Raw genomic sequence first — 23,848 nt, forward strand, 5'->3', positions numbered from 1 at the left:
GTTAAGAATCACTAGCTAGCCAGGCACCAGTAGCTCACACCAGTCAGTAATCCTAGCTGCTTGACAGCATGAGATCTGAGGATCAAGGTTCAAAGCCAGCTTAGGCAGAAAAGTCTGTGAGACTTAATTAGGAAAATTTCCTAATTAACTAGGAAAAAACCTATCTGCAGATAAAGGTGTGGCTCCAGTGGTACAGCATCAGCCTTGAGTGAAAAAGCAAGGGAGAACACCAACGCCCTGAGTTCAGGCTATAGTACTGTGTTACACATTTGTGTGCAAAAAGCGCACACACGCGCACACACGACTAGCTAAGGCCAGTCTCCAGTGGACTGCCTGCCACTCACTGATTGTCCATGAGCGACCAGCCCGTGAAGTGAGATTGGCTTCACAAATGGAGCCACAGAAACAGGTGAGTGTGCCAAGCTCAGTGATGAGGAGTGAAATGAAGCCCAGACCAGAGCAGGGACAACAGGTACAACAGTGGTGCCTTAGCTTTAGCCAAACCAAACACCTGGAAAGATGACTCACAACAGACATACTCCCTACATTCCCATAAAACTGTATGCCAGTATATTTCCGATTCTTTTTTTCCCCCAAATTATCTAGAAATTTTAAAGGTTAGGAAAGGCTCCTCAGCAAGTGACTCGGAACAATAAATACTGGACATGTGGTGTGTGCTGACCATGCCCTGGGCAGTACACAAACGGACCTCACTGTCCTCACAGCGCCATTATAGTGATTTTACAAATGAGCAGGGGGAGCAGAGAGGTTAAATGACTTCCCCGAAGATCCATAGGTAAGAGTTGACTAGGCCAGCATCCCAAGTCATTCACCTGGGTGCTGACTAGACTAGTTTAAACTAGTGGTCAAAAGGGTACGTCAAGGTCACCCCCTTTCTGAAGGGGGTCACTGACCTCTAGGAAAAAGCAAATAATAATGATAATGGTCATCATTTCCAATCTATATGGAGAAATTCAGACTGTGGCCAGGCCTCGTACATGCCTGGGGGTTCCAGATCTGAGCACACTACTAACAACACTTCTATGTGTTCTCTGAACTTCTCCCCAAATTTTATTCTTGCTAATGAGTGAAGAGCCAATGATAGTAAATAAAGTTCCCAGAGGTTTCTCTACGATAGAGTGCTGGGAATGGCAGGTATCCATTGTGCCCTGGCTCTGCCCAGCAGCCAGCATGGGAAAAGCATGTGGCATCCTCCACCTTCCGTGCAAGGCAGGAGTGCTCCAGGCTTGTACTCCTTTCAGGTTCTGCTCTTACATTTCTGTTTCCAGCAATACACGATTTTCATTACTCAAAATTCAGCCCATTAGGTTCAAATTTAAACATAAAAATAGCCAGGCACTGATGGTTCGTGCTTGCGTGAGAGCCTAAGATCTGAGAATCAGAGTTTGAAGTCAACCTCTGGCGAAAAAAAAAAAAAAAAGTTATTCAGACTATATCTCCAATTAAGCACCAAAAAGCTGCAAATGGAGCTGTGACTCGACTGGTAGAGTGCCAGGCTTGAGCAAAAAAACAGTCAGTGACAGTGCCCAGGTCCTGAGTTCAAACCCCAGCATAGACACAAAAATTAAAAAAAAAAAAAAAGAAAGAAATATCTACCTTCTACACAGGACTTAATGACCTTGACAGCCCTCAGTGACTCTAACATACACAAACTCTTGAACTTCCACCAAGCCCACCAATCACTTCACATTGACCAGTACATAATTTCTTACATATCTATTACAATCATAACAGATATTTGGTTCATCCAACCTGTCTCATTGCTAATATTCCAGCTGGCTGAAACTGAGGAGGACCAAAGGCTTCCATAGAAGAAAATACATGTTGAACTATCAGGGCCAAACATAGGTGACTGTCCCCTACATAGGCTGAGGTTTAACCCTAGGCTAAGAAGCTGTTCCCCATGCTAAGCTGGCTAAGACTAACTTCCTGTTCTTGAACCCCAACTGTCTTATCAAAATTCAACTCCAATGGTCATCACATCTCCAAAGGAGAAAGAAGAGGAAGAAAAGGATGGGAAAAAGGAAGGAAGATTTCTCTGAGTTCTATGACTTCATGACCCGGCTAAAGAAGCCTGCAGTAAATGAGGTGTATGAATGAACCTAACAAGAAGTATAGTCAAATGTCTGTCAACTTCACGTCATTAAAAACACAGGCAGTGGGTGAATCTATTTTCTTCCAGTCAGGAAGAGGCTCTGACCTGACGGGGCCAGACAATAGTGAAGAGTAACCACTTGTAATCAAGGAGAACATCTAGGCTAGGTGAGTGACACAGGCTGGCAATAACTAGGCAAAAAGGAGAAGGAATGCAGATTGCAAAGAGAGTCTGCATGATCGTTTCTCTCTTGAGAGAAAAATCACATCATAAATTCTGCAAAACTCCTTCCTCATAGAACTTCTGATAGAATGACACTTTGGTAAGACAGCCACACAGCTTCCAGGGGACCCTAGACATCATGAGACATGGATTACAGCCCATGGTGAAGGCCAGGCGAGGTGCCTTTGGCGAGTCTCACTCTGCTTTCCCTCAAAGGCAATTCTGATCCACATTCTCCTCAGGACAAAATGACTTATTAAAAAGATTATTTCCAGACTGTACATGTTAAAAATAACAGGAGCTGACAAGAGGTAGGTCCATCTCAATTCTAATCCTTAAAGAGAAGAAAGGCCAGAAAATTGATGGAACAAGCCTTCTGACCATCCTCAAAGGCCTGCAGGATTTCTAATCATTTCAAACCATCCCACAGGGTACATTTGTGGCCCTGAGGGGGTTGAGATCAGAGTCCAGCCTTGGTTAGAACTCCAGGAAAAGTCTGTTATAGCAGACACAGCTGGGAGCTTTTGTCATTAAAAATAAATGCCATTTACCAAGAATCCAATATGTTCCCCAACCTAGGCTAAGTGCCTTTATCATAGACATGACCTTACATAATCCTCACAAGAACTTCAAGAAGCAGGAACTATTATTAGGCTTTCTGTCGAGATGGGAAAATCCAGGCGAAAGGGTGAAGCACTCAATAAAAGAAAACTTAAACAACCAGGGTCCCTCTTGAACAGACAAGGCTCCCAGGCCTTTCGGGCCTCGTCTACCTTCCTCTGCCTGATGGTGTGAACTTAAGGCTTCTTGCTCCATTGTCCTTGGCTCAGGGGCTTTCAAGTCAGCAGCAGGCTGCCATGCCCAGAGGGTAGCAGGTTCCTTACTGAGCATCCAGGAATGGAAGTAGCAAAGCTTTGCACCCAAAGGAAGATAAGTCCTTGACTTGTCTGAGGCTGACTGCTGGGGTGCACAACCCAAGTGGAAACAAGATGACCAGGTGGAAGGAATACGAGGCCCTCACTTACCCTTTCTATCTCTTGGAGGTACAGGAGTGCGATGTCCCCTGCCTTCTCATAACAGGTGATGACGTCCTGCTCCCGGTCCACATGGAGATTACTGGTAGAAGATGAAATAGGCAGCTTCTCTAAACAAAGTCCTAAAAACACAAAAAGCAAGCCCATAAACACGGCATCGATTTCGGGAGACCTAGTATTTATTTTCTGGAGGACCACAGCATGGACCTGGGGTAATGGCTTCCCTAGGCCATGAGAGAGGCAGTTTGCCAACCTGTCTTCTCTTTTTTTTGGGGGGGCAGGGGTCATGGGTCTTGAACTCTGGGTCTGGGCACTTCAGCTCAAGGTTACCACCCTTCTCCTGGAGCCACAGCCCCCACTTCCCGTTTTCCAGTGATTAGAGATTAAGAGTGTCAAGTTCTTTAGTGCCTGGGCTGGCTTTGAACCGCGATCCTCAGATCTCAGTCTCCTGAGTAGCTAGGATTACCGGCCTGAGACACCGCACCCCGCCTGTCTTCTCTTTGTAAAGCAACACTAGACCCTCCTAATGAAGCACCAGAACGGATCACACACACACACAGATCGATTTGACTTAGACATTCCAGTTGAGAACCTGACCAGGCCCTACTTCACCATGATCTCGTTCAGATCTAAACATACTGAGCCTTTCCTCTCGCCGGCTATTAGGAATAGGGCTGCCACAGGCACTGGATCAGCATGGACGTGGACACAGGGCTCTTGATTGTTTTAGACTCTTTGTATGTTCTGCTTTCCAAAGAATCTGTAGCTTTTTACTTCAACACTCCATTTTCTCTACAGCCATCAATACTTGCTATTTACTGCCGTAGTCGAGTAGTGTCTTTGATTTGTATTTCCACCATGATGAATGACAGTGGCCATGTTTTCATGTGCTTCTTTGTTATCTATGTCTTCTTGATGTAGGACCTGATAAGATCCTTTTTTGAGAGAGAGAGGGAAGGAAGGAAGGAAGGAAGGAAGGAAGGAAGGAAGGAAGGAAGGAAGGAAGGAAGAGAAGGAGAAAGGGAAGAACCATAGGATTCTCTTGGGAGGAGACAACTGAAAGTTTGAGTCCGACTTAATCTTTAGCTTTCAGTTACTTGAATCTGTATCTTTTTGCTATAATAAAGTACAACCATGAGTAAAACTTTTCCAAGGTGAATAAGTAACCTGAGGGTCACTGGCCTCCAATAAAATCTGGGAACATCAACCTTTCTAGGGGATTGTCCATACAGTCTTCGTCCATATTGTCCTATGGTCTTAGAGACCTCGCATACAAGTCAGAGAACACAGCCTGGACTTTTAATTTTGATGAAACTGGTTTCTGGCCCAGAGTATGGTTAATCTTGGTAAATAATACACTTTAAAAGAAGGTACCTGGGGCCAGGAGTTTGGCCTAGTGGTTAAAGTGCTTGCCTAGCATGCATGAAGACCCGGGTTCAATTCCTCGGTACCACATATAGAAAAAAGCCGGAAGTGGTGCTGAGGCTCAAGTGGTAGAGCTCTAGCCTTGAGAAAGTCCAAGGACAGTGCTCAGGCCCTGAGCTCAAGCCCAGGACTGGCAAAAAAAAAAAAAAAAAAGAAGGTACCTGACTTATATAACTGTGATCCTTCTGTATATCACCTTTATAATAACCAAAATTTTTTAAAAAACAAGAATGCATCTTAGTTTCTTGTTGAGTGAAATGTCATACAAATATCAGTTAGGTCAAGTTATCTCACTGCATTATTCCAGACTTTCGACATCCTTTTTGGTAATCGTGTTACTTGTTATAGCACTACTTAAATAGATACTGAAGTCTCCAAATATAACATAACTGTGAACTTGCCTGAATCTCTTTGAAATTCTATCAATCTTTGCTTTATATATTTTAAAACTCTGTTATTTGGCATATAGATTTTTGGAATTGTTACATCCTTTTGAGAAAGTGCATCCTTACTCTGAAATCTATTTTGTGTGCTATATATAACTACTCCAGTTTTCATTTGTGTTAGCATGACATCTTTTCAGTACTTTGTCCTTTTTTTGCATGTGTGTGCTACTAGTCCTGGGGCTTGAACTCAGTGTTGTCCCTTAGCTTTTTTTCTGAAAGGCTAGTGTTCCACCACTTGAGTCACAGCTCCACTTGTGGCTTTTTGAGTAGTTTATTGGAGATAAGAATCTCACAGACTTTCCTGTCCAGGCTTGCTTCACACCATGATTCTCAGATCTTAGCCTCCTGAGTAGCTGGGCTACAGGCCTGGTTGGTTTGGGATTTATGCTATCACAATCTACTTAAAATAGTACACATTTCACAGAGCATATATGATCTTTACATACTTTTATACTTTGCATACTTCCATTTCTCCCGTGCTATACTTTATTCACTTTTACACAAATAACAAGCCCCACCCTATGTAGTGACTATTTTTGTATAAAGGGCCAATTTTCTTTTTAAAACATTTTAAATGATTGATTTTACATGACCACCAATATAGTTATGCTGTTGCTTGCTCTTTGTTCCTCTGTGTTGACTGATATTTGCTTTTGGTATCCTTTTCCTTCTGCCAAAAGTAACTCATAGTTCTTGCGGTACAGAATGCAACTGATGGCTCCCGCAACCATGATATGAGTGGAAAATGTTAGACATTTTCGCTGAGTGTGGCATTTGAAGTTAGCAGTTTGGTTTCCTCCTTCCTTATTTTTTTTCATATATTTTTATTGTAATTAATAGAAAGGTTACATTATATTCACCAGATAGAAGGTGCATTACTTCACAAACATTGATACCCTTTCTCATGTTTCCCATTTCCTTTCCCCCCACCCCGCCCTGCATCTTGTTTTCTCCCCTTCCCTATCCCATTTCAAATAACCAAATATGCATATATATCAGATAACAAGGTGAAATACTGTAACAATATGAGATAACCAAGGGACAGCAAAAGAGATGAGAGATAACATAGTACATTAAGGACAACAATCACTCATATGGCTTTTGTTTCTATATCCTTCCTCTTTTCTTATTGTAAAGGTGCCTCTCTGCATGCCGAGTGGCTTCTGGTTATCACTCAATGTTCATTTGTATTTCGTGCGCTTGTGTGTGCAGGAGTACGTGCGCGTGCACCAGTGCCAATCCTGGGGCCTGAACTCAGGACCTGAATCCACAGCTCGACTTCCAGCTTTTGAGCAGTTAAGTGGAGATAGGAGTCTCACAGACTTTCCTGCCCAGGCTGGCTTTGAACTTCAATCTTCAGATCTCAGACTTGGAAATCAGCTAGGATTACAGGCATGAGCCACAGGACTCTGGCTTTCTGGCTGCTTTTAAGGCATATTCTTTATCTCTGGTTGTGATCAAAATTTGTATTAGGAAGTGCTTAGATTTCACTGAGCTTACTAGACTTGAGGATTTATATAGATTTTTTCAAAATTAAACTGTACGGCCAGTTTCTCCAATCATGTTTGTGCCAGTTCCCTCCCTCTTTAGGGATACCAAGTACACATATATTAGACTACCTGAAGCTGTTGTGTTCTTCCCATTTTCTTAAAAACATTTTCACTTTATTTTGAATTTTTTTTTCCCTTGAACTCTGGGCCTGGCAGTTTTCCCTGAGCTCTTCAGCTCAAGGACACCACCCTACCCCTTGAGCCACAGCGCCACTTCCAGTTTTCTAGTAGTTAATTGGAGATATGAGTCTTAGGGACTAGTGCCTGGGCTGGCTTTGAACTGCGATCCTCAGATCTCAGCCTCCTGAGTAGCTAGGATTACAGGGGTGACCCACTGAACCCAGCTCTCATTTTGAACTTCTATTGCTATGTTTCTAAATGCACAAAGTTTTCCTTTTGCCATGTCTATATCCAGTTATATATATATTATATATAATATATATGACATTCAATTATACACACACATATTATATACTATTTTTCATGTCTGAAATTTGACTTGGGTTTCTTTTTATCTTAAATATGTTTCATTGAAAAGATATATTGTTTATAAACTGCTTTGTTAAATGGCAACTCCTTTGTACAACTACTATAAAGATAATAATAATTATTATTGTTATTATAAAGAAAACAAAGATAGCTAATGTCCCTCAAGTCCTATGTCTCAGAATTCATTCTCTTCCCATTACAGCCAAAGAAAATCACTAAGTCTCTCCAGTATAAATTCTGATATAACCTCTTTTCTTTGGAGGAAGATATGGGATAAAATGAACAGTTCAGCACTGACCACAACAGCTACTTAAAAGCAAGCACTGGACTGGAGCTCCTAAATGTGCCTTAAGTATTTCAGTTACAAGGTGTAAAGGGGATAGAAAGAGACAAATCATTTCCTAATGTGTCCTTGGCTTGCGTGAGAAGCACTCAAGAGTGTGCAAGTTGGTGTCAGGGATTTGATAAAAGGAAAATGAACGCTTCAGACTATGCCAAAAAGGTCCAGAAAAATCGGCTCCCTGACGCTGTGTCCCACAGCAGGCTGGACTGTGTGCACTCAGACACTTGCCAAGGCCCTTAGCCAAACCAGCTCTCCACAATCTATCCTCCGTATTTAACTGGGTTCTAAGGTACTGAGAACAAGTCACCTAGGGCTGTGATCCTGGTCCTGTATGATTGGTAAGAATATTCAAACCAGTGTCACAGGCTTAATCCTCCACTAAGGAGAGACGGTATTTTCTGTAGGTTTGGATTCTTAATTAGGCAAGTGGGTGGACACGTAAGGTCTGTGCAAGCAAGTGAATTCCTGGTAATAATTCCTCTGGTGAGCAGAGGAGCCTTTATGGCACAGTTTAAGTATTGTCCCTTTCTTTCTCCAGATGTAATAGCATTCGCTCCAAGCGCCACTGAGCATGTATCAAAGAATGGCAACTCTTGACTTACCATGCTGAACTCAGGCCTAGGTAGCTGAATTTGAAAATATTTAGCTCCATGTCAAGACTTCTTATAGGCCCTCTGGACAACACCATAAACTTCTCAAAGCCTGGGATCTTATCAACACTGTCAGAAACTGCAAACTGGAGTCCATTAAAATCTGTGATGATACCTTTTCCATTTGGAAATCTATGTCAATACATCTTTAGTTACTATTTCCTATGTTCCAGCAAAATATATGACACTCCCCTCCCACACCCCGCCAAAGTTGAGAAATAGACTTGATAAACAGCTAATAGCTAGTGCAACACTAATGCGTCATGAAGATCTACATCAAAGCTGTATACAAAAAAGGCAGCAAATTGGCTGGGTGCTGGTGGTTCACATCTGTAATCCTAGCTACTCAAGAGGCTAAGATCGGAGGATCATGGTTCAAAGCCAGCCCAGACACTAAAGTCCGTGAGACTCTTATCTCCAATTAACAACTGGAAAACCAGCAGTAGCATTGTGGCTCAAAGTGGTAGAGCAGTAGCCTTTAGCTGAAGAGCTCGGGGACAGCGCCCACGCCCAGATTTCAAGCTCCACAACCACCACCACCACCAACAACAACAACAAAAGAGCAGCAATTAAGTCGGTCATAGGTTGATTTTTGTTACTTGAAGCAGGTACTCTACAAAGAAGAGGTCTTTTAGTTGGAGATTCATTAACACAGTCCAGGATCTGCTTAGTTTTGATAGGAGGCTTCTGGCTACATCCCTGTGTGATAGATCCGTAACAGCATGGATGTATGTGAGAAGGAAAGATCACATGGTAGAGAGGAAGCAAGAGCTATTCAGGAACTAGGCTCACTGTATTTACAACACCCACTCGCACAGGAACTAACTGGGGTCCTTCAAGAACTGCATTAATCTCATCTAAGGGCACAGCACCAGTGATCACTTTCCACTAGGCCCCACCTGGTAAAGGCTCTGACACCCACCAGTATGCCTAGACTGAGTGGAGGGGGAGTTTTAGCCCATGAACCTTTGAGGGACGGGGAAAGCGCACTCAAGCCACATCTCTGTTCTTCTGTGTACACTGGACTTTGTGGTCACCTTCCATGGGCACCATTCCGTTCCCAAACTTGTGGAGAAAAGCAACAGAGTTTCAGAGAAGCTGAGTGACTTGCCCAAGCTTACACAGAAGTCAGAAAGGAACACCACGAGGGAATGCGTGCTGCCTGGGCCACATCCTAGGAGAGGCACAGGACACAGGAAGGAGACACTGGGGGCAGAGGTCAGCATGGGAGGGATGTCTCAATTAAAAGCTCCAACGTACCCAGTCTCTCAATCGTTCCACGTAGGTGGGCCTTACAGAACATGAGGAAGTAGAGAGCTGTACACTCTCCCCCTGCTCCGCCAAAAAAGAAACATCACCACTTACAGGTGAGTATTCAAATCAAATTCTTTCAGGTCTAAATTATACCTGGAATCTGACAGGCCATGTTTCTAATCACACAGGCACCATGCAAAGAAGATGCTGACAGAATCTTCTAGATAAGACTGAACTTGGGGCTCCAGAGCTGCTAAGCAACAGCAGCAGGTGCTGATTCTTGACCCATGGATTAAGAAGCCCTGCTTACAACTTCCTTCAGATCTGCTAACAGCAGCATAGTCCAAGTCTGATAACAGCAATGGCTATAAAACCCAGCTCTGATTGTCAAGACACATAAATTGAAGTCCAGGGCTGCAGGGCGCTGATTTCCAGCACGGCACCACCCCAGGCAATACCTTAATTCCTATCCCAGGGCTGTGCCAGGAGAAGTTGTACTAACACCCTACTCAGAGCTATAGGATTCTCAAAGATAGGCAGCTTTGGGCCAGGAGTGTGGCCTAGTGGTAGAGTGCTCCCTCAGCATGCATGAAGCTCTGGGTCTGATTCCTTGGAATCAAATACACAGAAAAAGCTAGAAATGGAACTGTGGCTCAAGTGCCTGAGCAAAAAAGTGTCCAAGGACAGTGCCCTGGCCCTGAGCTCAAGCCCCAGGACTGGAAAAGAAAAAGAAAAAGAAAAAGACTGGCAGTTTAAAATCAATACTTTGCTTTTCTAAAATCCCATTGAAATAAACAGGACACTAAATTTCTTTTTAATCTTTAAGTTGTTGTACAAAGGAGTTGCCATTCAACAAAGCAGTTCATGAATACAATGTGTGTTAATCGATGTCACCTCTTGTAATGCTCTCCTCATCCCTCCTAGCTCTACCCTTTCCCTCTATTTTTTTTATATTGTAGAATATGCTTTGAATTGTAGTACTGCATTTTCTCCCCCTTCTCTTCATTCCTCTACCCTTGGGTCTTACCCCCACTTTTAAGTGCCCAATTCTTGGTGTTTACTTTGTTGGACCATGAGCTAGCCTCGCTAAGGAATTACATCATTTGAGTTTTTCCCCTTGGACATGAATCCCTGGAGATCCCACTACCCCACGCCACCCAAGAATTTCAGCTTCACATATGAGAGAAAACATGTATCTTTCATGCCTCTGGGTTTGACTTCATTTGATTTTTTCCCCCTAGTTTTTCCATTTCTTTGCTAATGTTACACATTTTAGTCATCTGGTTTTCTAATGGATGACGTCTATTGCGTATATACACCACATTTTCTTGATCCATTTGTCCACTGAGGGTTGATTCCATACCTTGGCTATGGTGACTGGTGCTGCAATGAACATGGTTATGCAGGACAATAGTTTATGCTGTGCATAAAAGCCTTTAAGGGATAATAACAGAACTGTACAAACATGTCACCGTTGTTTCCTCCCTAATCTAACCACATCTCTGGAAGTCAGACTGGGGACTAGCACATCCTGTGGCATGCTTGGCTGCAATGTGACACGAAGGGAGTTCCTAGTTGTAACTACCAGAAAAACCCAGGTCTGCGGTACAGGGTTCAAAGATAGTGAGATCATTTCCAGGCATCTCAGGAAAAGAGACTAAAGATACACAGAACAAAGCCTTGGCAAAGGCACCCGGGGTTGTTGCTTTGCCTTCTCACCTCTAGAACAGCAGGCCCTTCCCCCCACCCCCGCCCTGCAGGTGTCAGGTGTACTCAATGGGTGCCAATGGAGGGGGTGGTGTCTGTTCATTCACACTCCTGACCTTTTTTTTGTGTGGTTCATGGGGCTTGAACTCCACCTGGGTGCTGTCCCTGAGCTCTTCAGCTCAAGGCTACCATCCTACCCTGGAGCCAAGCCCCACTTCCTTCCCATTTTCTAGAGGTTAACTGGAGATAAGAGTCACAGGTCCTTTTGTGCCCAGGCTGGCTTTGAACCTTGATCCTCAGATCTCAGCCTCCAGAGTAGCTAGGATTCCAGGCGTGAGCCATTGCGCCCGGCTGCTCCTGACATTTTTAAGTAGCCTCTGTGCTGGAGGTCATGGTTCACCCCTAGTGGGTGTGTTGTATAACTGTTTACTTTTGTAAGGCTTTACCAGGAGGTAGAAGCACGCACACATGCACACACATGTCTCACATGCCTAAAGCCCTCATAAAAGAAGGGACACAATTTATCAAAATAAATTCCAGGAAATAAAAACCAGGGTTTTTTTTCCCCCATCTTTGCTGCTTTCATTTTATTTCCTTTTTGTTCTGTATGTTCGTTTACCTGTCTTTGGGAGTGTAATGGGAAGCACAGAAATGGAGGGACAAAAAGTGAACAAATGCAGCAGTGGTGCTTATGGGACACTATATTAACAATGAACTATAAAACTCGTGAGTGGGATGGAAGGGAAAAACGTGGAGAGCATGAGGGAAGGGGTACCATTCCCCAAAAGAAATGTACTCTTTATATAACTTATGTAACTGTAACTCCTTTGTACGTCACCTTTATAAAAACTTTAAAATTCTTTAAATTAGCTTTCTTTAAAAAAAAAAAAAAAACAAGAACCAAGACATGTGAAAGGGTATCAATGTATGTGAATTAATGCACCTTAGATCTGGCAAATATCATGTAACCCTTTTATTAATTACAATAAAAAATTATTAAAAAAACAAAATGATCTTTCAATCAATACTTCTTCTAGATTTATTCTCCCAGATATAAAAGAGACATTAATCCAAACTGAAAGGCTCATGAAATTAAGCTCTTTATATATCCATTTATAATAGGATAATATATAATATACTATAGATAATAGTTTATGATACTAATATAATAAAATATATTGAGTACTAGCTATATATGGTTCTGATGTAAATTATCTGACGCTCAAGAGTGCTAGCTCTATGTTAGAGGATTTGCCTGCACAGAAGAGAAGGAACTGGTCCTCGAGAGGTGAAATATCAAGAGGACATGAAAGGGGTGGGGCTGGGAAACCCAGAATCTAACTAACTCCTGAGTCCTTATTCTTCAGCTCTTTGTCTCTATGCATAAACCTGTGTAATGTGATGGCCCAGGCTGTGGGCTCCAAAGCCAGACTCCCTCATCTGGAAGTCACAGCTGGCTGTATGCTTTAAAGTGCTGTGTTCAGAACAGCATGTGGTAGACAGGAAGACTCCGAAAACAAACAAACAAACAAGGAGTGGTTCTAATGACTGCTCACGTCATGTTATCTGTACATACCAGCAGGCTGGAGAGAGGAAGTCTTATTCATTTGCTATACCATTTATGAGACATATAGAGATGTTAAAATTCAGTAGCTTTAGTAGATTCACACAGCTGCGGAACTACCACCAGATGATTCCAGAACCTCTGTCATCACAAAAAGGAGCCCTACTAGGAACTGAAGGCATGGCTCAAATGGTAGTATGCCAGCCATGAGAGCTGGAGGCCCCGAGTTCAAACCCCAATACAGTCCCCAAACAAGACAAAAAACAAACAAACAAACAAGCCCCTCCCGCTGAGTAGTTACTTCGATTCCACCCTCGGACTCTGGCAAGCATTCATGGAATTTCTTCCCGTGGGTTTGCCTGTTCTGGACAGTTCATATCAACTGCATCACACAAAACATGGCCTTTTTTTTGTCAGTTGTGAGTCCTGAATTCAGGGCCTAGGCACTGTCCCTGACCTTCTTTTGTTCGAGGATGGCACTCTATCACTTTGAGCCACAGCTCTACTTTCAGTTTTCTGGTAGTTAATTGGAGATAAGAGTCTGACAGACTTTCCTGCCCAGGCTGCCTTTGAACTGTGACCCTCAGATCTCAACCTCCTGAGTAGCTAGGACTCTAGGCTATGATTACAGGTGTTAGCCCCCAGAGGCCAGCCAGAACATTGTCTTTTACATATGGTCTCTTGTAGTTCACCTAATATATTCAAAGTTCATAGTGACTATGGTGAAGTAGGAGACTGGGTCTGGCTGGCATCATCTTGGCCATGTGGTGAATGGGAAATTGGGTTTAACTGGTGCCACCTTGTCCTCATGGTGGAAGAAGAGGAAGTCCCGCCTCCCAGATGATGGGCATGCCTGAATTTGTAGAGGAAGGGGAGGGACTTAGACAATAGGTTACTGGGCCTGTCAGTCCTGTGCTTTGAACTCAAGTTTTCTGTGACCCTGCCTCCTGCCCCTGACTATATTTACATGCTCCAGCTCATGTAGTGGTATGTCTCTGTATCTGCTGGCACTCCTCCTGGTCGACATGCCGTCCCACATCAGCTCTCTATTGGAACTGATCGGGTTTGTCAGTATTGTTTTTCTTTCCTCTCCTGCTCTCATGGCTCAGTTTTCTGACAGTGTTCAGTACATTCTCAGGGCTGCAGCTCTTTGTGACAAGAGTTCATCTGCAGTCACCAGCTTTTTAATAAAGACTCCTGATTTGACCTTTCAAAATGTGGCTTCTCTGTAACTTGCCAACTGGATTTACAGTACAACAGTAGCAAGTATATAAGAAGCTAATTCTTTTTTTAAAAATCGAAGTGAATGTCACAAAACTCAATTCAGTACATTTACACTGCTGTTTAGTCCCAAAATTTCATTGCTTTTTATTGCCAAATAGTATTCTGCTGAATGGAAATACTACACGAGCTTATGAGCTCATTAGTCGCAGTACATTTGGGTTGCTCCCCCTTTTTAGATTCTGGAGAATGCTGCTAGGAGTATTCATGTGCTCTTTCTTGCATGGACACACGTTTTCAATTCTCTCTACTATAGGAACAGAATGGGTAGAACTTGTTTTGTTAGATTAGGTTCAATCTTTATTATTAGAATCTGTAGCTACAATCTAACTGCCAACCTATTGGGTAAAACAGCTAGAAGTGACAATGTGTGACCTTTTGAGGAGATCAAGCTGGATTTGAACCCTCGCTCCTCCTCCTGATGCCCTGTGACTAGTAGGAGCCAGTGCCTGCACGCACGCACACTCAGTGGCTCCCATCCAGTTGCACGGTCCTGGGGCAACGATCGTCCTCTTCTTTTCGATGGGAGAGGGGGTGTATGAAACTGTGGAAGCCTTCAAGGGGCAGAAAGTCATCACCCAGGACCCACCACCTGGACCCAGCATGGTGAGAACATCAGCACGGGTGCCGCTTCATACTCAATGCCACATCACTCTGGTCTTCACTCCAGCTCCCGCTGAAAAGAGGATTCGGCAGGAGTCTGCACCCTACAGTGCAGAGAGGACCCGGGCGCAGCGCCCCAGCAAGGGAAGTGGCAGCCAGGGTCTATTCTTGCTCACTCCACCAGATCTTACGGATCACCCCCTGTTGGACAAAGTGCTGGCTACATCTGAACTTCTCAGACCAGCCACTTCTAGTAGAACAGAGGAGGAAGACTTTCTCAAATAAAAAGGGCAGTGATTCCCTTTACAATTAGGGACACACCTCAGAAAGCCTTCACCTAAGCCTCCTTCTCCAAACTTCCTCTGGACTCTCCTGTTTCCAGGAAGAGACCAATGAGAAGTCTATAAAGTGAAACAACATAAAATATGAATGTGGGTGCATGACCCAGAGGGGCCTCTGTCTAAATATAAACAAGAAGCTCTGACAGGGAACCTGAGGTGAGCAGCCATGCAGATCAGCACACAGCCTCCGCTGCTGGAGCCCTCATTAACTCTAGCTCAGGAAGGTGCTGGGGATCAGAGGTGGAGATAAGGGCCAACAGAAGGGGCCCAGGGATCTCAACCCCATAGTGGCCCCTCCTCATTGCCTCGGGGCAAAAGCAGGCACTCAGCAAGGATTGCCATGATCCACTTTGACCCCACCTACCCCCATTCTCTCCACACGTGGACTTTTCCATACAACTATCCTCTGCATCCCCAACCAGGCTGTCCCAGGGCTCTAAAGCTTCAACAACTGAAAAGCAGCTTCTCCAGGGAAAGGAATACAGTTCTACCGTCTCTCCTGTCCACCTGCAGATGGGAAAACACATGCTCAGAAGGGGTTCACGATTTGCCCAGAGTCACACCACGGCCACTGTCTACTAGAGGTGCTGTCTACCAAGCCAGACTTTTTCTGACAACTCTAGTCTGGCCTGCAGCTGCAGGATGGCACCCAGAAGGCTGCGGTCATCTGCAGACACCCAGTTCATAAAGCTTGGATTCATCTCCGTCCCTGGAAAACCTGAATAAAGAGACTACCAAGGACGCTCCAGGGGCTCCCTTGGCCTTGCACAGTCCCCACTCCCAGGGCTCTTCTGCCCAGCTCCACTGCCAGAATGCGCCCTGGGGCGCCGGGGCCCTGGGGTGTGCAGGCCCGTCCAGCAGGGAGGGGAGAGGCTCCAGCCCAGACCCCGCCGGGGGCACAGCTTCCCTGGTCCACCCAGGGCCGAGCTCGGAGATTCCCGGATCCGGTTAATGAAGAAGGCGGCTTCCTCCGGGGTCCCGCCAGGAGTTCAACCGCACAGGGAAACCAAACTGCAGGGACGGCCCGGCCCGCACACTAGCCTGGCCTGTCCCGGGCAGGGGAAGCGGCAGAGGGGACGAGGGGGCCCCGGAGGCGGTAAGGCGGGGTGCTGGGGGAGAGGAGAGGCCGCCGGGGTGCAGGAACGCGGGGATGCTAAAGGGTCACCCAGACACCGCCGGAGGGGGCGGGGCGGGTCCGCGCATGCGCCCCGTTCCCCCCCCCGCCCCGCCCCGCAGTGCGCAGTCTGGGCCAGGATGCGGCTTCTGCGCCCCCTGGCGGCGACCAGGCGGCAAAGCACGACGACCCTGGGCGGCAGCTGGCCGGGGACAATCTGCGCACCCTCTGAGCAACTCCAGGTTCCCCACAAGTCCAGCTCCCAAGTGCCCTGCTGTTAAACACGGACACAGGATGGTCCACAATTCAGGGAGAGGGTTTTCCAAAAGTCTCCTGCATGGTCCGGAACGGCTGAGAGCCACTGCAGGCAACCTGAGGCACCACAGATACCTGGCCTCTTTCAGACTCCACCTAGAAAAATCTGCAACTGCAAAATGGCATGCCAGCCCTGGGCACATTCCAGTAGAGGGCTGGGAAAGGGGATCTACTCCTTATGACCCCTGTTAATGGGAGACCCCACCAATCCATGGCTGTCTCCAGAGTTCTGAAGGTTAAGAGGCCAATGCTTAGAACAGGGTTTAAAAGGATTTTTAATGCTGTGCTTAATCATGGAACACTACTTGAGAATCCTGGCACACAGAAACCACTGTACAAACCCAAGTGCTTCTGTGTTGAGAGGCTGCAGCAGGCCTTGAAGATAATTGCCCTCTGTTGCGGGGTTCACAGGTCAGGGCAGTTGCAGGGAGCCAGGCCAAGGCCAAGGCCAGCCCACAGCTTCCTGCTCTTCTGCACCCTCCCCAGCCCACTCAGGAGAGCCTCGCTCTGAGCCACACTCGACTCCCTCCTTCTCTACAGAACAGTCTGTGCTCTGCTCCCGCCCCCGAGAGCGCTCAGAGCTTTCCAAATATGGATGCTTTTTTCATTCTCACAGCACCAGGAACATTTGGGGGAAGAAAATGAACACCAGCCATGAGGTAGATAGAACAAGCGCTGTGCTACTAGGGAATCAGGCATCCTGGCCCTAAAATACAAAACAAGAGCTGGAACTAGGTGACCATGTCAGTTTTGTGTGCACCTGGGCCCCAAGGAGATCCTAGAAGCAGAAACCCAAATCTTCTGAATAAGCAACAGACATGTAGTTCAGGAGAGACAAGGAAGTTAAAGAAGCCATGTAAATCAGGCATATCAGAACCAGGAGGCACATCAGAACCATCTATAAACAGTGACCTGCCTTGGAGAAGAGGGTGGCCGGAGAGAGCTACAGCAAGCCAGAGTTGATTTTCATCTAAATATGAGAGGATTGGGGAACGAAAACCCCATACTTTTCCTTAAGCTACTTGAGTGTTAAGCAACTTAAGTGGTTTCTCTTCAGTGGCATGCCCTCAGATATCAGAGCAAATGTTTTAAAAGTGGTTTTGTAAATGCCTTCCACGTGGCAGGCATGGTCCTTGTGCCAGTGCAGGAGAAATGGCTTAGACAAGAGGCAGCATTGGTGTGGCCCAGAGCTGGGATCCACGTATCTACTGCATTCATGAATTAATTTAATCTATAGTCTTAGAGAAGCAAGTACCAGATGTGAAATAATTAAACAAAACCCAAGCACCAAACTAGGTGGTGCTGGCTGGAAACAGGGTGAATCCAAAGTTGGCAAGGTCTGAATGGAAGGCCAGTAGACTGAGGGCAGTGCAGGGGATGAGGCAGCAGGCAGGGGTAGGGAGTGTGCTGGAAGGGGTAAGGGCAGGTGGGTGGGCAAGTGGTCAAGCATCTTGAAGCTGAATGTGAGTGGGACACAACAGGACATGTGGCCAGCCTGGCAAGACTGGGACATATTGTGCAAAAATCTGGAGAAATGTGTGGCCATGTCTAGACTGACTCCCTAGGAACCAGAGCTTCAAGCATAAGAGAAAGGAGGCCATTTGGGGGGATAGCTAGGGGAGAATCAACTTGATTATTTCCATGTGGGCTTTTCCATGGCGTGTGGACTTCAGCTTGCCTTGTCCTGATGTAGGCTTTCACAGACCACGTACATGTCACCTTTGCTGAGGAAGTGGGCCTCGGGGGGCAGACCAGGTATTTGATGGACACTGAAGGCTCCAAGCTCCGTCCTTGCCTCCCCGCTCTCTGAGGTCCTCTGCATGAGCTTCAACCACTCCTGAATCCTGACCAAGGAACCAGAAACCTAGAAACCCTTAGGATGAGCAGCAACCCACAATTCCAATGGGTTCTAGGATAGCACCCCCTAGTGGACACAGAGTTTACCATCTCAACTTCAATCTACTTGCTTCAAGGACAAGGGTAAGCCTCACACCCTGCCAAGTGAACTGAACTGAAAGCTGGGTCACCATCATTCTTCCCTCTTTCACCTTGCACACAAACACCACTTGCCACACAGCCTGTGCCCATGCTGTCCTGATGCTTCTGGAGTCTGGCCTCTATATTTGGAATCTAGGCTTTGGGTGGATCACTGGAGTCTGTCAGTACCCACTGAGAACAAAGAAGGTAGCCAGTTCTTCCAAGTAAAGGGAATGAAAAAAGAAAAGAGGGAAAACATTCCACATAGCAAGAACCCTCTCACAAGTGAGAGGACCAGTAGGAACGGGAGAGCTTACAGAACCTACAGTGGGAGCCATTGCCTAGAGCTAAGATCAGAGAGAAGGCTTTCTGTGGCCGCAGGTGGACACAACTGTGTCTAGAGAAAGAGAGGAATAATGTAGCTTCTCTCTCCTGCCATTTGGGCGCCGGCCAGTACCTCCTCTTCACTATGACCTGTATTGACATCCAGTTGTTACTGGAGAATAGAACAGAAGCCAACTTCTACGTCATCAACTCTGAAACTGGAACTAACTAATTATGACAAGGGTTATGACTAGGGCTGTTTGCCATGATCAAGAGGAATGGGGTTCCAAAACAAAGCTGCCATGTAGCCAGGCAGAGTGTGCACGCCTGAAATCCTCTAACACACAGAATGCAGGAAGTAAGGTTTTAACACAATAGAGAATGCAGAAAAGAAACAATGCAATGAAATTAGGAAAGCAATACTGTATAATAACAATAAAAAAGAGAGAGAGAGAGACAGACCAAAGCAAAGAGCTGTGGCTCAAGTGGTGGAGCACTAGCTTTGAACAAAAAAAAGCTCAGGGGCAGTGCCCAGGCCCTGGGTTCAAACCTCAGGACCAGCACACATACCACAAAGAAGATTAAAAAAAACCAAACAGCTGTAAACTGAGGATCCTGAAGCCCAGGAGACAACAATAGCATAGGCATAATCTTACCCATGCAACTCTAGAGCCTATTGAAAGTTTGCAGCTTCCACAGAAGGGTTCATGGGAGATTACAGCTAGTTCCACCCAGTACTCTGGCACATCTATGCCAGAGTAAACAAACAATACCCTCCAAAGTTGGAAGATTTCACCCATTTAATGAGAGATATGAACATAACTATCCAAGAGTCTCCACCAACTTTCAATAAAATAAGCTGAAAGAGACTTCCACCAAATAATCAAACGTAGGAGAGACAAAAGCAACTCTTCACACACAAGAGATCCTTAGCCAAGATTATCAACAGATATCTCACCAGAAACCCTGGAGGCCAACACACAGTGGGCCAATACATGTAAAGTGCTGAATGAGCCCACACCTGATAAAGCTGGCCATGGAAAGTGAGGGAGAAATGAAGACATTCCTAGGTACACAGACTATCAGTACTTCTGTCCTGCAAGGTGAGACGGCAGGCTAGTGGACAGCAACAAAGCTATGTGAAGAAACATCCCAAGGAAGATGAATAGGAAGATGAATGCATCTAAATTCTCCAATCAAAAGACATCTTAGTGTCCATAGGTGAGAGTGGTGTGTTAACGTCACCAACAATCAGTGTGTTTGGATCTATGTATGGTTTCAGTGAAAGTAAAGTTTGCTTGATGAAGTTCAGAGCTCCGGGATTCGGTGTGTAGATATTTAGGATGGTTATGTCCTCCTGGAGGAAAGATCCCTTTAGTAGTATGTAGTAACCTTCTTTGTCTTTTCTCACTAATTTTAGTTTGAAGTCTATTTTATCTGATATGAGGATGGCAACTCCAGCCTGTTTATGGGGGCTATTAGCTTGATAGAGTTTATTCCAACCTCTCACTTTCAAAAGGTGTTTGTTTTTTTGGGTAAGATGTGTCTCTTGAAGACAGCAGAACGATGGATCTTGCTTTTTAATCCAACTAGATAGTCTATGCCGTTTAATTGGAGAGTTAAGTCCATTGATAATGAGTCAGGATTGAGAAATATTTATTAGTTCCTGCCATTTTTAAAAGCTTTCATTAGGGCCTGTGTCTTGATAGTTCTTGTGGTACTTAGATGTTATGAGTTTTAGGTGCCATGTCTTTCTCTGTATTACATTTGTGTTGGTTTTCTGTGTGTAGAACATCTTTGAGAATTTTCTAGAACCTCCCATGCTCCTGGATTGGAAGAATCAACATTGTGAAAATGACAATCTTGCCAAGGGCTATCTACAAATTCAACACAATACCCATCAATATCCCAATGCCATTCTTTAAAGAAATAGAACAGACAATCCAAAATTTCATATGGAATAATAAAAGACCCCGTATAGCAAAAACACTTCTTAGCAGAAAGAACAGCGCAGGAGGAATTTCAATACCAAACTTTAGACTCTATTACAGAGCTATAATCATCAAAACAGCTTGGTACTGGCACAAGAACAGGCCTGAAGACCAATGGAATAGAACTGAGGACCCAGATATTAAACCACAGACCTATGGCCACCTAATCTTTGACAAGGGAGCCAAAAAAATAGAATGGAAGAAAGACAGCCTCTTCAACAAGTGGTGCTGGCAGAACTGGATAAGCACCTGCAGAAGACTAAAGTTGGATCCTTCTTTGTCACCCTGCACTAGAATGAACTCCAAATGGACCAAAGACCTGGAGGCAAAAGTTGACACACTAAAAACTTTACAAGAAGGAATAGGAGATACACTAGGCCTCCTTGGCACAGGTCAAAACTTTCTTAATAAGGACCAAGAATCACAACAAATCAGAGAAAGGCTGGGTAAGTGGGACTGCATTAAACTGCAGAGCTTTTATATGGCAAAGGACATAGCTAGTAAATTAATTAGGAAGCCTACAGAGTGGGAGAAGATCATCACCAACCATACAACAGACAAGGGCCTCATATCTAAAATATATCAACAGCTCAAAAAATTGAATCAACCCAAAACTAATCTCCAAATAAACAACCATCCCATTAAAAGATGGGCCAAAGACTTAAAGAGAGTCTTCTCTGAAGAAGAAACAAGAATGGCCTATAGACACATGAAGAAATGTTCAACATCTCTGGTAATAAAAGAAATGCAACTCAAAACAACTCTAAGATTCCAACTCACTCCAGTTAGAATGGCCAGGATCAGGAAAACTAATAACAATAGATGCTGGAGGGGATGTGGCCAGGAGGGATCACTACTACACTGTTGGTGGGAGTGCAAACTCATTCAACCACTATGGAAAGCAGTATGGCAGTTCCTCAAAAGACTAAACATAGAGCTGCCCTATTACCCAGCAATTCCACTACTAGGCATTTACCCAATGGTCCAGAAACAAGGTCAGACTAAATCCACTAGCACAACTATGTTCATTGCAGCACTATTCACCATAGCAAAGATATGGAACCAACCTAGATGTCCCTCAGTTGATGAGTGGATCAACAAGATGTGGTATTTGTACACAATGGAATTCTATGCTGCTGTCAGAAAGAATGACATCGCCCCATTTGTTAGGAAATGGAAAGACTTAGAAAAAATCATATTAAGTGAAGTAAGCCAGACTCAAAGGAAGATAGGCTCAATGGTTTCCCTCATTTGTCATAATCAGTAGAAACCTTGGGCTCTCCTAGCAGAGATTTGAAATAGAACAAAACCTTGATACATAAGGCCATACAGTATGACGCTAAATGAAAGGACCTCTAGGATATAGAAACAAAAGCCATATAATGAGTGATTGTTGTCCTTGACATACTATGTTATCTCTCATCTCTTTTGCTATCCCTTGATTATCTCATATTGTTACAGTATCTTACTTTGTTACCTGATATATTGGATATATTTATATTTGGTTATTTGAAATTGGATAGGGAAGGGGGGTAAAACAAGATGAGAGGTGGGGGTGGGAGGGAGGGAAATGGGGACCAAGACATGAGAAAGGGTATCAATGTACGTGAATTAATGCACCTTCTATCTGGCAAATATAATATAACCCTTCTATTAATTACAATAAAAAATATGAAAAAAAAGACATGTTAGTAGAAAGGCAGTTTGAAAATAGGTTCTGGTGGCTCAGACCTGTAATCTTAGCTACTCAGGAGGCTGAGATCTTAGGATTGTCTTTCAAAGCCAGCCCAGGCAGGAAAGTCCAATTTTTTTTTTTTTGGTGGGTCATAGGGCTTGAACTCGGCCTGGGGACTCTTCAGCTCAAGGCTACCACCCTATCCCTAGGCCTGGACAGTGTCCCTGAGCTCTTCAGCTCAAGGCTACTGCCCTACCCTTGAGCCAAGCCCCACTTCCCATTTTCTAGAGATCAATTGGAGATAAGAGTCTCAGGTACTTTTGTGCCAGGGCTGGCTTTGAACCTTGATCCTTAGATCTCAGCCCCGCTGAGTGGCTAGGATTATAGACGTGAGTCACCGCACCAGCCAGGAGACTATCTCTAATAAACTACCAAAAAAGATCTGGAAGTGGAACCGTGCCTCAGGTCCTGAGTTCAAGCCCCAGGACCAGCACAAAACAATCAAACATGACAGACCTCATATTCAAAGACACAGAAGGACAATAATAGATATTCCATGCAAGTAGGAAACAAAGTTGGCTATGCTAATAGCCACAGGGAGACGATATACTACAAAAGGCTCAATATGGCACAGAGATAAGACAACTATAAACATAAGCTTAATAACAAACCACCAAAATATAGGAAGCAAACTCTGACAGAATTAAAAGGAAAATGCAATTCTATAGTAATTGTCCACTTCAATGCTCCTTTCAATGACAAATAGAACACCTAGACACCCAGTGACTCACTTCCTACAACCAGGCACCCCCCCCCACTTTCCCTGAAGGGTGCCACTGGGGGCCAAGGCTTCAACACACGCACAGGAATGGGAAGCATGGCTCAAGTGGCAGAGGACCAGCCATGAACAAAAAAGCTGAATAAGGGTGGGAGGCCCCCAGTTCAAGTCCCAGTACAGTACTGCCGCCAAACACAAAACAAAAACAGACAAACCAGAGGGCAATCCAGAAAGACTTCATTCTTGACACAGGATCTGGAAAGTTCTCCTTGCACGCCAGGAGGAAGAAGCACAAAAGCCCAGGCGAGGAGAGTGCTCATCACAACCCAAATGTCCACCTCTCGGAGGAGTGTACAAATCACACCGTATCCAAACAACAAAAGAGAATACCGTGCCTAAAGATCACTAAAATAGATCTACCATCATGGAAAATGCTTGAGATCTCTGGCCAAAACAGTAAAAACAGTGTATGTGGGGAGGGGGAGGGGAGAGGAAAGTAGGGACAAAAACATGAGAAGGGGTATCAATGTGTGTGAAGTAATGCACCTTCTATCTGGAGAATATAACTGTAAGCCCTCTACTAATTACAATAAAAAATATGAAAAAAATCCAACCTGAAAAAAAAAACAGTAGATGTGGCAAAAAAAAA

General features: G+C 44.7%; 1 protein-coding gene across 5 annotated transcripts in view; it reads right to left on the minus strand.

Moving 5' to 3' along the window:
- Ttc7b (tetratricopeptide repeat domain 7B) overlaps window positions 1-23,848 on the minus strand; it is a 188,645-nt gene that overhangs the window by 133,492 nt on the left and 31,305 nt on the right. For 4 of the 5 annotated variants that reach the window (XM_090344701.1, XM_090344704.1, XM_090344699.1 and 1 more), the window contains exon 4: window positions 3,364-3,494. In XM_090344701.1, coding sequence (XP_090200827.1) covers window positions 3,364-3,494 — 131 coding nt within the window. Of the gene's footprint in view, window positions 1-3,363; window positions 3,495-12,812; window positions 12,900-23,848 lie in introns of those variants that run through there. The other variant, XM_090344705.1, reaches the window with a different exon arrangement.

This window comes from Megascapheus bottae, chromosome 14 (assembly GCF_031878675.1).
Source record: "Megascapheus bottae isolate mThoBot1 chromosome 14, mThoBot2.hap1, whole genome shotgun sequence".
NCBI classification, from domain to species: Eukaryota; Metazoa; Chordata; class Mammalia; order Rodentia; family Geomyidae; genus Megascapheus; species Megascapheus bottae.